The 14,470-nt window shown below is 33.7% G+C and overlaps 1 protein-coding gene across 1 annotated transcript; it reads left to right on the forward strand.

The window, feature by feature from the left end:
* Positions 1–571: 571 nt before the first annotated feature.
* On the forward strand, positions 572–14,264 carry LOC130815515 (uncharacterized). The gene is made up of 14 exons (XM_057682006.1): positions 572–778; positions 5,432–5,529; positions 5,711–5,857; positions 5,964–6,079; positions 6,605–6,759; positions 8,344–8,429; positions 8,532–9,075; positions 9,927–10,058; positions 11,376–11,524; positions 11,622–11,701; positions 12,230–12,341; positions 12,874–12,948; positions 13,019–13,173; positions 13,962–14,264. The coding sequence occupies exons 2-13, from the start codon at positions 5,440–5,442 to the stop codon at positions 13,163–13,165; spliced, it is 1,833 nt and encodes a 610-aa protein (XP_057537989.1). The 5' UTR covers positions 572–778; positions 5,432–5,439; the 3' UTR covers positions 13,166–13,173; positions 13,962–14,264.
* The last annotated feature ends 206 nt before the right edge of the window (positions 14,265–14,470 follow it).

Below are 14,470 nucleotides of genomic sequence, written 5' to 3' on the forward strand. Positions count from 1 at the left end.
AACTGCTTAGTGCTGACGCGTGTAATCTGCTCCTCTTTCCCATTGGGCCGCGTGGCGAGTTGCGATTGGCTTATAAATTGTTGCCATTTATTTTTTAAACAACTAATTTCTCAATTAAATAAATTTCAAAAAAAAAATATCAACGCTCATGTTTAATGGTGATCTATAAAATAAGACAAATTTTGATACATATTTACATATTTTAAGAAATCCTTATTTTCTTAGTTATTTTCTACCTTTTTATTTAAAAAACATAAAAAATCTCCAAATATAAAAAAATTTATGGATTCATTATCAAATATCGAAAAGAAATCCAAGTTAAAAAAATTACAAAAAAAAGATACTAGTTTAATTACTAATAATGTCTATATTCGCATTGTAATTTTTATTTGAAATTAATGAATTTTTATTAATTACTATTGATGTCTACAAATTTAAATAATCAACTTTAAATTTATTTTATTAAAAAATATTAGCTTTTATTATTTATTTATTTTACTTAAATTAAATAGTAAATTTATTTTATATAAATAAAAATTGTATTAACTTTACACATGATAATTGTATTAACTTCATTAGTAAGGATGCTTTTGTAAACCCATACTAAAACCCTACCTTTCCCACTCCCTCTTAACCCGGCGACTGAAACCCCCAACCCGCCGCACCAGCAGCTGCTTCCCTACCCACCGGTGCCACGACGCAGCATCCACGACACCGGAAGCAGCCACGCACCGTCAACAACTGTTCCCATCTGCCGCCGGCCTTCTACTACGCCTGGGTAAATTTTTTTTTTTCCTTCTGTTCCTCATGATTTGTTGATACAAGCTTTTGTTCAAAATGATTTGTTGAAGCTTTTGTTCATCATGATTTGTTGATACAACTCCTTTGTTAAACTTACTTGAGAAATTCCATGAAATCTATTCCTTCTTCCCTCTTTTCTTTAGATGTTTCAATTTCATTTCTCGTTGTTTCGTTCTTTTCGTTTTGATAATTAGTCTTCATTTTTAGTCTTTCTTTTTTATTTTTTGTGTTTAATTGCAAATGTTTTTTTACTAGTAGTACATGTTTTTTGCTGCCCTAATTATTCCCTGTTTTGATTGAATTGAATTTGATGTAATGTTATTTTTTGATCTCATATATCTGTTGAAAGCTAAGTGTTGTATTTCCAATCAAGTTTGAAGATTGTTAAGATTTGTAATTAATCTTTATGTTTTTGATTTTATATTTCTGTCATTCCAATTCCCAAACCGGCAAACCCTTGGGAATTAATGTTTTTAAGGCATCTGACACTGAAGCCCTTTCATGCCGGTTATTCAGTGGTGGTTCATCATGATTTGTTGATACAAGCTTCTGTTCAAAAGTGGGGGTGTTTGGTTTGTAGCTTTTTCATTGGCTTTTTGGTTAACTTTTGATTTGTTGGTCCACTTTTTCTCTATTAAATAGCCAACGGCCAATACTTAATTTTGCCAAACATCATAAAAACCTGGCCTTTTCGGCGAGCTCAAAAGCCGAAAAAAACCACCAACATTGCAAATGTTTTTTTACTAGTAGTACATGTTTTTTGCTGCCCTAATTATTCCCTGTTTTGATTGAATTGAATTTGATGTAATGTTATTTTTTGATCTCATATATCTGTTGAAAGCTAAGTGTTGTATTTCCAATCAAGTTTGAAGATTGTTAAGATTTGTAATTAATCTTTATGTTTTTGATTTTATATTTCTGTCATTCCAATTCCCAAACCGGCAAACCCTTGGGAATTAATGTTTTTAAGGCATCTGACACTGAAGCCCTTTCATGCCGGTTATTCAGTGGTGGTTCATCATGATTTGTTGATACAAGCTTCTGTTCAAAAGTGGGGGTGTTTGGTTTGTAGCTTTTTCATTGGCTTTTTGGTTAACTTTTGATTTGTTGGTCCACTTTTTCTCTATTAAATAGCCAACGGCCAATACTTAATTTTGCCAAACATCATAAAAACCTGGCCTTTTCGGCGAGCTCAAAAGCCGAAAAAAACCACCAACACTTTCGGCTGGTCAAACAAGACAACTAAAAAAGCCAACAATCAACACCTAACAACCAATTGCCCACCTCCTTAATTCTGTTTTTAAGGCTTCACTTTTCCAATTGCAGTTGAACATTTGTAGTTAAATTGTTCTTCAAGTTGTACAAAGCACAAATTGTTTAAGTAAGAATTGTTCTTGTTCTTGTTGTTAAATTGTTCTTCAAGTTGTACTAAGTTCTTAAATTGTTCTTCAAGTTTTGCCATTTTGTCTAGGGTTTTAGTTAAAACTTGTACCTTGATATTTTCTTGTTACAAGTATTTGTTATATATATATATATATATATATATATATATATGTGTGTGTGTGTGTGTGTGTGTGTGTTTGTGTGTATATGTCTCTTTACTTGTTAAAGACATCATAAGAAGTTTTGGTGATATTATTTAATGTTATGTAACCTAATTATTACAAACTTTTAATATAGGAAATGACTTTAAATAAGGCATGAGTCAAAGTGAAAGATTGTTCTTCCTTTCATTATGTAAATGGTGTTGATGAGTTTCTAAATTTTACTTTTTCCAAAGTAAGAGAAGATGATAGAGAGAGTACTACTATTAGGTGTCCTTGTAATAGTTGTTGCAATATATTTCTTAAAAAGATGTGATGTAAGATTAGACTTGCTTAAGAGAAGAATGTATGAAAAGTATACTTTTTGGGAACTTCACGGGAAAAAATTAGTTGAATCAAGTGATGGGGATAATGTTAATGGGTCGAATGACACTAATAGTGGTTTCACAATGCTGCAACTTGCATGTGGAGTAGGTGCTTTGAATGTTGGGAGTGTTGAAGAGGTTTTAGATAATGTTGAGGAGTCCGAGGAACCGAATGCAAATGCAAAACAACTTTTCAAACTTCTAGAGGAGTACCGAGAACCATTAACAATGCATGGTACAACAATGTCTAAGTTGTTATACATTGTTAAATTATTACATTTAAAGGTTTTGAATATTTGATGTGATAACTCTTTTGATAGTTTGTTCCAATTAGAATGTCAAGGCTGTGGAGCTAACCTTCCAACTTCTTATTACGAGGCTAAGAAACTCATTGAGAATTGGGCCTTGATTATTATAAGATTGATGCTTGTGAAAATAATTGTATTTTTTGTTGGAAAGAGGATGAAAAATTGATTAAGTGTCTCGCTTGTGGTTTATCAAGATGGAAACAAGAAAAGGAAGGCTCTTTTAAGGGGAAAAGATGTCTAGAAAAGTTCTAAGATATTTTCCATTGAAGCTTAGACTACAAAGATTGTACATATGTAGAAAGTCCAGGGCCGGCTAAATAGTGGGAGCTCCATAAGCTACAGCTCAGGGCCTCGATTTATAGGGGGCCTCATATTTTTTTCCAGAAAATATTAGTTAGAGGAATAGCAAGTATTCAAGAGAATTGTGAATTGAAGAACTAATGGTTACAATTGATTTAACGGGATGTTGACGATTATTGTTTCTCATTAACCGACGGACATATTAAAAATGAGGCAATGAATATTAGAAAGAAATATTGGTTCCTTGTAATTATAAAAAGTTTTAAATTTTTTAATATATAGATAAACACATTTACAAAAACTCAAAATGTAATAGAACATAATTTTAGTTTTTAGGGGCCCATAATTTATATTTTGCTCAGGGCCTTTGAAATGTCGTAGACGGCTCTGGGAAAGACATCTAAAGACATGCATTGGCACAAAGAATGGGATGCTTCTAAACATGTAGATTCAATGATTGTGATAGAGTCATAGTTGATGATGCCCTTTCTAGGGTGGAAGAGGATGATATATATTTGGAGGATGACAATGTAGGTGTGGTGGATGATACACTGAGACATCCATCTGACTCGTTTGCATGGAAATCCTTCGATGAGGAGTATAGTGAATTTGTTAAAGAGGTGCGAAATGTTAGACTTGGACTAGCTTGTGATGGCTTTTAGCCTTTCAATAATTCACAACATAGCATATGGCCAGTGGTTCTTATCAGGGCCAGTGAACTGGCTGTGCTAGGTTTCTAGAAAATGGGGCTGCAAGTAACACTGATAAGGTGTCATACGCGTGATATTATCAGCTGCACATTCTTAGCCTCTTGGTAATGTAAGTAATATGTGAGGGAGATGGTCTAGGTTCGATTCCTAGCAAATATAGCTACTAATTTTTTTTGTTTTATCATCCTTTATTTTTCTTGTTTTATCACCCACTAATATTGTTTATTTTAACAGTTGGATTGTTAATAATTTTTTATTGACTTTTTTATTTACATTCTATGTATAGTAGGATCTTTTATTAATTTTTTTTTATTACCGATTATAACTTTTTTACCACTTGCTTATCACAAATTTTGATTGAGATGGTGTCATCGTGAGACACGCCTCATATATGAGTTAAATAGCCCAATAATACAAATTGTCACCATATAGATTTCTTGTTTTGATGTTGTCTCATTGAAAGACAATCTCTCACAATAGTAGTTTCTTACTTATATATATTGACCCTTTGCTATTTTGTTTTATTATTTTGAGACAAATTATGGCATTCATTAATTAAAATTTAGTAATTTGTAATTGATAATAGCACACAATATACACCAAGAAATTATGAACTCGATTGTTAAAAAATGGTTTCTATTATCAAGAATTATTCTATTTTTATATGAATATTTACCTTCAAAACACGTTTTAAATGGGATATATCCATGTTTATGATTTATGAACTGAAAACTTCTAAAATTAACTCTATAAGTTTATACATTTTTCAAATTATCATAAATAGGTGGTATTTCTTATTTGTACTCTTGATGCTAAGTTTTTTAAATTTGTCTTTTTGGCAAATAAACGTATTAATTAAAAAATAAACATTTATATTAATATAATTTATTGAAATCAATAGTTACTAAAAAATTTTATATAAAGAGTGAAGGGCCCGGCGTACGTTATTTGTGCAGGGCCTTCACTTTCTTTGAGACGGCCCTGGTTTTTATCCCTTATATTTTTCCTCCTTGGTTATGCATGAAGCCTTATTCATTTATGCTATCATTACTTATACCTGGCCCAACAACTCCTGAAATTAATATAGACGTGTACCTTCAACCACTTATTGAGGAGTTAAAGGAGCTTTGGGAGGTTGGTGTTGAAACCTATGATGCGTACTTTAAAACAAATTTCATCTTGCTTGCATCACTACTGTGGACTATCAATGACTTTCCTGCATATATAGAAAATAAAGTGGTAGTTCAGAGCTAATGAAAACAAACTAAATGACCCATTTGAAGCTTTAAAATTGCAATTTCAAGGCTTATTTCAAGCCTTAAAGGCACATTCGAGATATTTTTTGTCCTATTATTACTAATCGCCTAACTTATCTTATTCACTTAATTTTTTATTTCATACAGATTGATTAATGGGTTCCTCCAATATCAGAGATATTTTGAGTTGTTTTAGCCCCTCTCTTGATTTTTTTGCCATCACTTGTGGTGATGGCCGGATTAAGGTAAGTATTCAATCATTTTTTCTTATAATTGAATTTGTATAATCCTTTAAAGTTTTAAATATTTTGTTTGCATTAATTTTTCTGGATTTTAGTTGAAATTGTATTATTTTGGTATGTGGGGATTTTGTTAGGGTTCTATGGTATGCTCAAAATAACAATTATTAATTTGGGGAGATTTCAGATATGGGATACAGTGAAAGGGCAGCTTCAGACTGAATTTTCTGATATTGCGTTGAATGATGAGACAAATTTGTTTACTAAGCCGGAAAAAAGAGGTCATCTTTCCATTGATTACACTTGCATGAAGTGGGTGTCCTTTAATAAGAAGGTATTGTTTGAATGAGCTTAAATATTTTAAGTTTATGAAATTTATCCATTTCGAATGTATATATTAATTGGGTGACTGATAGTTTGGTGGGGATTGTTTGTTGCAGAAGAAAAGGAAGCTGGATACATCATTGTTGGTACTAGGAACTGGCAGTGGTGATCTACTGGCATTAGATGTTTCTGCAGGTCAATTAAAGTGGAAAAGCAACGATTGCCATCCAGGGTATGTAGTTTTCGGCTTCTCGCCTGTATAAGACTTTTAAATTATATGGAAATACAGTGAGGAGAAGAGGGTAAGGGAGAAACAATAAATTTTAAGGATGGAAGTATTTTCTGTGGTTAAGTTTTCCAATAATGCTAATGTTATTTGCAGTTATGTTACTGGCTTGCTTGCTTTATTGACTGTTTTTGTTAAGATGCTACGTTAATTGTATATGTGAGAGAGATTGAATTGGCTGCCTAAAGTTCCAGGTTCATGTTTTTTGGTGCTAGTTATTGTGGTCAATTGAAGTCTATTAAGCTTTTGAAACATTTTCTGGAGATTTGTTTGTCATGTAAACCAGTAATAATATTTCGGGTTTCGGCATTTGGTTTTTAAGTTTTTTTTTATCCTGACAAACAAGGTAGTCTCCAATTCAAATGCCTGACATTGTCTGTGAAGCAGGATGTGTGATTGAATACTAGATTTATATCTTCTTTGTTATAGGGCGTTTATTGCTATCACATAATTAATTCTTTGTTGATCTAGGGGAGTTACTGCAATCGCATTTTCTTCACGAGGTTCTTGCATTTATACATCTGGTGCTGATGGAATGGTCTCTGAAGTTGATCCAAATACTGGAAACCTGTTGAAAAGTTTCAAAGCTTCCACTAAATCAGTGTCCAGCATGTGTGTTTCACCAGGTATCTGACATCAAACACCAGTAACTGTATAGTCTCTGACTTAACATCTTTAGTCCCCCTTTTACTTGAAATTTGAAAACATCTACTCTTGTACTTATCATTTTTAAATTTGCTGCATCAACAAAGTCAGTTTTGTTGCCTTTTGTATTGGGGCGTTCATGTTGGTGGGAGGGGTGGGGAGGTGGGGGGTGGGAGGGGTGGGGGAGGAGGGAAAGGGAGGGGGAGATTTAATCTAGCTTGAAGTTTGAAGCTTCAATTGTGTCTTTTTATGGCTGAACTTGACTATTGTAGCTCTAGAAGTCTAGAATTAGAACTTTGCAATTGAAATATCACTACAATACTGTTCAATTCAAGTTCAGACATAGGAAATATATACCATGTGTTTGTTTTTGACTTAAAAGCTCAGTTCTTCCATCAATGGCGGCAGTAGCCCAGAGAAAGAAATTGTCAGCTAACGATTAATGTGGAGTCTTTGATGGGTAGTCTCGGAAGAGAGCGGTGGAAGAAGGTGAATATGGAGTGTAATTAATGATAATGATGGCATTTGAGGTTGGAATTGAGTATCATTTACTGGCATTTACATATAATGGAGGTTGAGGTTGAAGGCACCAAGTTTGGTGGGGTGTCATTTCTTTTCTTCCCTTTGTCCACCACTGCAACCAACAGCCCTTTTGTTGCACAAGGTTTGTCTGATTAAGTGAAGAATACCTTCTCCTTTCAGTGTAATTATCTGTGGTGAGATTTTGCTCTTTGTGGCAGTTTCTAGCAAATAGTTTCTTCTTTCACGAGGTTCCTATTTTAAATCAATTTTTTTCTCGGGTCCTTGAAATTATTCTCAAAAAGAACCACAAGAATAGTTGCCTTAGCTTTTTGGCAAGTTTAAAGTGTGGTTGTTCGTTAGTGTTTGACACTAATAAACAAGGCGTTGCTTTCTGAGCAGAAATGAGTCTTGCACAGTGGGATTTTGGAAAATTCAATGAGATCAAGATGGAAATGTGAAGTTTAGCCGATGAAGTGGAACAATGCTCCTTTGTATAGGTGTCTTTTTTCACCTATATTCGTGAAGTTAAATGAGGATAATTGATAGATCTTGTAAACTTGAGAAAACAATTGTTTCTGTACATGCTGGAGAAATTCATAGGTTTATTTTACTGAGAATTTGAGCAAGTTGAGGCAAGATGACGTGTTTCAAGTGTCCAAATGATTCTTAGACATAGTCCAATTGTGTGACGAGTGATAGGAAACCATTTGCCAGTTGAGATGTACTTCAATTTTGTTTCATGAAGTTGCCTTTGAAATTCTTTAGGCTCAAAAGTTTTACATTCTTCTGGAGAACAGTTACCTTTCAGCCACACTGGATTTTTTTAATCATGACCTATTTTCCAATAATTTATTGCGTGATTAGATGACTTGCCACCTATTTTGTCCCTTTTGTTATCTCAGTAATTTGCTCGTTTATTTTAGCAGGAACTTTAATATATGCTACTTATACTGTGTAAAAAGATATTTTATTCCTATTGTTTTCTTTGCATGTGGTCCTGATTGCTTCAACTCATATTTTGGATGAACACTGTTTGGATGCAGATGGAAAAATAATAGCTACTGCAGCTTCTCAAATGAAGATATTTAACTCAGATCATAAAAAGATTCAGAAGTTTACTGGTCATCCTGTATGCACTAAATCTCATTTGTTATTGTCTGTACTCTTAAGTTGTTACTGCTGGTATAAGCTCTATGCTGTAGTTACTTTTTGTATGCTCTAATGGTACTAGGGTGCTGTACGCTGTATGACTTTGAGTGAAGATGGAAAGTATGTCTTTTCTTCTTCTGGTGGGGAGAGATATGTTGCAGTTTGGATGGTAGATGGAAGCAAGAAGCAGTGTGCTATTTGTGCTCTTGCAATGGATCACCCTTCTATCTATATTGACTGCAAGTACTTGGACTGCAGTGATGCAAATGAAGCTGGGTTTTATGTTTTGGCAATTTCTGAGGTTGGCGTGTGCTACTTTTGGTATGGAAAGGATATTGAGGAATTACAGAAGGCAAAACCGACCAAGATCTCTTTATTAGTTGAGGAATCCTATGACAACCTCAGAGGTGCTTTGCCTTACATATATGCTGCAAGGATCCAAAATGCGTCTGAGCCCGCTGCAATTTCTGTGTTTCTTGCTCATGGATTTTTAACCAAACCGTCATTTGAGAAAATTTTGGTTCGTCATGGGGAAGATCTAAAGATAAACATATCTAGAAAAGGGTTACTTTTGCCATCAAGCCAGCCTCATAAAACTAAAAAACAAGTGGATCTACAAACTGGAGGTAAGTTTAGCTTGATTCTCTTATTGGAAGTTTATTAACTTATGTTGTGACATGTTTCATGGATTTATACTCCAATCCGAGCCATATTAAGAACCCCATAATACAAAACAAATTCCCTTCTAATTACTCATTGTTTCTTTTTTATTTTTTGTAGTTTTATGATACATTTTCCAAGATTTAGATTGGGGACCATATTCATTGACATAAAATATAATTGGAGGGGGCCATCATAATCAACACAAACGATAAACTAAAAAGGGAAAATCAATGGAAATTTGGGAGAATCATCATACCTAACTCACTTAAAAAAACGTGAGAGAAAATTAGTGGGGGGACAATAATGAGCAATGGGGGAAGGGGGTTCATTATCCATAATAGTACAATGAAAAAATAGTATAAAAAAGAACAACTCTTTAGAAAGTAGAAAAGTTAACATAAAAGCTCCGAGGGAGTATTAGTTAAATTCTTATGTATAGAGAATGCTACAGAATAGTGCTTACGGAACCTGTTTTTTTTTTCTTTATCTTCTTTCAACCTCGTTGTTCGGTTTTTGTTTGTATTAAACCTCATTCTCAGCTAGCCACATGGCAAGCTATGTTGGACAGTTCCACCAGCCAATCTATTTGATTCAATTCCATTGCTTTTGTTTCAACTTTCAACAACACTATTAGCTTGGTATCAAAATGTGTAGATATAAAGATACAATATTCTTGTATTAGTTATACTTCGGAAGCATCATTGTTAACCTTTTGAGGGTTGATTTTTATTTTGTCTTTTTTATGTTCTGATAGAAACCCCATTTTCCTTTTCGATCTTCTAATGCTAATATTAACTTGTGTTTTGTCCAACAGCAACAGCACTAGATCGTGCCAATGCAGAAGGAGCGTTGTGTCCCATACCGAAGGTCCTTTATCACGAAAGAACAAAGCAAGATCAATCTTTTCAATCTGACAAAAGTCAAGCAATATCAATTGAGTCAAGAGGTAGAATTTACATTGTTTTTGAAGGTTCATTCTTGAATGACTAATTGTGTTCAAAATATATTTTTTAACTTAATTATTAATTGAAGTTTTCTATTTCATTGCTGGGTAAGAGTTGATGAATATGCTCCATTTGTAGCTCAAGAATGGTGAACAGGATACATGTGTACACATTACTGATTTTTTATTCATACTTGATTAATCTTGTTGCATTTATACATCAATATTTGATATTGGGGAATAATTTTGTTGAGGCATTGAAATATGAAGATTAGCTAGAAACTGAGAAAACGAATTATTTATTATAGCCTACTCTGTCTATATTGAATTTATGACTGCCAAGTTTACTAATTCAAATCCTGATAACCTACTAAAGGAAAGGGTTGAGAGAATTCAACCAACCTAAAATTTGAATAATGCTTGTTGGCGTTTTTTCCCCACAAGTTTCTTGGATATTTTTGTTGGAATTTTGTTCACCTAATGTGTAGCGACTAAAAATTGTTGTGAATGCGCACTGAAATGGAAAAATTGAAGACATATTCATCAATGAAATACAAATCAGTTTATGGTAGTTTGGGCATGGCATCATAGAGGTGGCTCAACCTACATCTCATTGTCTAGTTGTCAAATATGTGCTTTTACATTCGATGACTTCCCCTTCCTCAATGCCATGAAGTGGCTCCCACTTATGTGGGTTTAAGGGAGTTGGATGTACGTAACCTCACCCTTCGAAGAACACATAGGTTTTTTCTGATTGACTCATTGATTAAAAACTTCATCGTCAATTTCAAACAAATGAGAATTGCACAATGTGGGTTTAAGGGGGTCGAATATACGTAACCTCACCCTTCTAAGAACACAGTTTTTTTTTCTAGATTGACTCATTGATTAAAAACTTCATCGTCAATTTCAAACAAATGACAAATGCGCAAGATAGTTCACATAATCTGAAACCAAAAAATTTTAATGCTTTGGTTTCATCAAGAATAGAATAGTTAGATAATACTCCCTGCTATTCAGCTTATGTGTCCCATTTTCTTTTATGGTCAAGTCACCTTAATTGTCTCATTTCTATTTTTGGTATGTGTTTTTGACTTTTATGCCCTTAGTAGCTTTATCCTATTTTCAATTATACCCTCCATTACCCATACTAATTTTCCTCCCTTACATTAAAAAACCCATAACACCATTCTCTTTCCTACCCTTAGGGTCCCACTTTTGACTCTTAAAATCCGTGAAAAGTCAAATGGGATTCCTAAGGTGAATAGGAGGGAGTATTTATTTATATATTCGATTGTTAATAGTTTTTCAATTATGCAGCTGATTTTGATGTCATGGCATGCCCCATGGAGAATCGACTTAAAACTCTAGGTATAATAAGTGATTGCGATAGAGAAATAGCCAAATCAGAGAAAGCTTCCAGCTTGCTAAAGGATATTAACCTTGAAATTATGGTTCCTTTGAAGAAGGTTGATTTCTTAACATGGATTATGTTTTGTACATCAAAAAAAAAATGAAAATTGTACTTGATAACATGTTTTCTTATTCTTATTTATTTGTGTGTAGATGAGGGCAACAATCTTGTCTATTCTTCCCAGTGACGCATTCAAAATATTAAACATTTTGGTTGATCTGTGGTTGTCAAGGTAGGTTTTTTGTTGGAATCAAGCTTGATCTTGAAGTAGGTTTTCCCTATATGAAATCCTCAGTCTACTTCTATATGAGATTCCGGATGCAATTGTGGTAACGGTCATGTTGATGTGGTAACGGGGATGGTACTGTTCTTGTAGTGCCATGTATCGGCGGAACTCATGAGATATCCGTTGAATCGGCCAAAAACATGTGTTATTTTATCACCTTAAAACGTGTTATTTTATCACCCTTTATGATGTGAGTAGTTGGCCACAAAATACAAAACAAAAACGTCCAAGATCCACCATCACCTAAGGATGACTAATAAATCTAACTAAGAGTAACAAAAAGTTTCTAAATCTTGTTGATATATGATGGAATGCGTTTTGTTCAGTTGCCAATATTGGCTTATGTAGGAATTTCTTCTTTTTTTTGATTTTGAAATAATGTCTTTCTTAATCAGAGTGATATCTTGCCAAATTAAGTAGACTTACGGGGTCTGTGATATATGCTTATAATTTTGTTTTCCTTGCCATGAACAGATCTTGCCATGGAAAGTTTGTTCTTCCATGGATTTGTAATATATTGGTACATCATGGTGATCAGATATTATCCCAAGAACCTGAGAATCCTACAATTTATTCTCTACATAAGGTACTCTTGATCCTAGTCTCTCTATGAGTATGCTGTTCGCTATTCTGGATTTGGCATGTAATGAACTTATTTTTGTTTTGAGTTGAGATGCTGACATGCTGTTCTCATCTTTCTGTTTTAGATTCTTCTATGAACATTTCTTTCCAAATGTATGAAAGAGTAAGTGCATAGACTTAGGTTACATGTATGAAACTGAATTTTCCATAGTGATTTTTTTTTTGAAAGAATAATTTTCCATAGTTATTAAATGCTCATGATGTGTCGTAACTACTGTAGCAACAAATTTTGCTTTATGTGAGGTCTTCAGTCTTGCTGCTTTTGTTTTTACATGAGGGTTGAAATTTAGAATTGCTGATAGACATCTTCATCTTCATCAGAGAATAGCTGAACTTGTTATTACAATTTTGTAAGCTAAAATGTCCTCTGAATAAGATTTTATCTGTTGAACAAAAATAAAGGTTCTTGTATCTTTGAATTTTTTATTGTTGGCTTTTGGGGTTTCCTATTTCTAACATTTACATTTGTTTTCTAGCTTGGTAAATCTAAGGGTTCAGCGATTCAGTCTTTGTTGCAGTTATGTGGTCGTGTACAGCTTGTGATTGCACAGGTTTGCAAATTTATTTTCTTTCATCAAATATTTTATCTCTTGGTATCTTATTACTTGTGTATTGCATCAGATTGATAAGGCTCTCCTGTTGAAAACACATCCCTTTCTACCTGACAATGAAGTTGTTGAAAGTGAAGACGAAGATGAAGATGTTGACTATGTTTTTGGGAAAGAAGATGATGATTCCCCTTCTAGTAGTGAAGACCATGACGAGTAAATCATGAGGTTGTATTTCATTGTGGTTTTTACAATTTCTATGTAAGGCAGAACCTATGTTCTCATCTGAGAAACAGGATGTTGAACTGTTGTTTTAGTAGTTTGTGTTTCCTCCTTTCTCGCTGTCATGCTTTTTCTTGTTGGGGTATGTTTTTTTGTCAAGAGGTGGAGTGGGGGTGGGGGTGGAGGTATTTTAGTGTCATTAGGGTAATGGAATGTTATTTTAGGGAAGAGGGAGTGTTTTGGTTCAAACATGTTGCAAGCGTATGTACATGCTTATAGCTAATGCTGCTTCAAAGAGGCAGAATTTTGTAATAAGGTGTTGGTAAAATCATTCTCTAATAGAGTGAACAAAATGCTTAGACTTTCATGTTAATTGATATGCTCTTGCAAGCCTGCAATACTGAAATGTTGAGACAAAATTAATGAATCTGGTTTTCCTGTCCGTGCTGAAGAAGGTTCTGTTTACACTATGGTAACTAGAGAGTGCTGAGAATACTCGTGCAAATGTATCAAAAATGAATACGGAGCTTAGGTGGCAAGGAATCTAATGTTAGCTATGTACTTTGCTCTTTAAGGCCTTCTAGATTATCTTTGTGTAATAATGGGTCTCCCCTCAATGTAATTTTGCTAGACACTCCACGCTTGGGTCATTACACCAACTTCAATAAATTATACACTGGTTTTTTGATCCATGAAAATTTAGAGTGTTTTCTTGTCTGTATGTGTACTTCAATGCATATAAATCCAGGGGAAAAAATTGTTGTTTTACTGACCTGTTTGCATCTGTTTTGCAGTTCAAAGCTATGCTGTTAATGCCAGTATACTAACTGATTGGCCACTATGTGATTGATGTAGCTTTTTCATCTTGTTACCGTCTTCTGCATGAATCCTGCGTCATCTCAGTAAATGAGCAAAGCTGTGTGTCGTTCTATTCTAGCACATAGCTTCACAATTTTGTCTAATATTGTTTTTGTTGTAGGGTAGTTGGTTTTTCAACTAGTTAAAATATTGATAAATTTTTGACATATTCTTTTTATAATCAACTTGTATTGTTAGGATTTTGACATTGGTAATATATAATTTTTCTGTATTCCTAATTATCTGCAGTTAGCGAGTTATCTCTTGTTCTATATTATTTGTCATTTAAAAATGTCATTAAATGGCTCTCACGAGGATGGGATTTTTGAGGGTTAGATGATGCAATCTTACTCTTATTAATGACAAAACTAACAAAAAGGTTGTTAATTGCACATGACTTAATGAATAATTTTACTTTTGTTCATTATAATGAGAAACTAAAGAA

This window comes from Amaranthus tricolor, chromosome 1 (genome assembly GCF_026212465.1).
Source record: "Amaranthus tricolor cultivar Red isolate AtriRed21 chromosome 1, ASM2621246v1, whole genome shotgun sequence".
Classification (NCBI taxonomy): domain Eukaryota; kingdom Viridiplantae; phylum Streptophyta; class Magnoliopsida; order Caryophyllales; family Amaranthaceae; genus Amaranthus; species Amaranthus tricolor.

Excerpts from the sequence above, each read along its gene's own strand:
- LOC130815515 (XM_057682006.1), top strand. The coding sequence starts at position 5,440 with ATGGGTTCCTCCAATATCAGAGATATTTTGAGTTGTTTTAGCCCCTCT. Across the intron at positions 9,076-9,926 it reads AGTGGATCTACAAACTGGAG|CAACAGCACTAGATCGTGCC; the intron begins GTAAGTTTAGCT and ends TTTGTCCAACAG. Across the intron at positions 12,342-12,873 it reads CAATTTATTCTCTACATAAG|CTTGGTAAATCTAAGGGTTC; the intron begins GTACTCTTGATC and ends TTTGTTTTCTAG.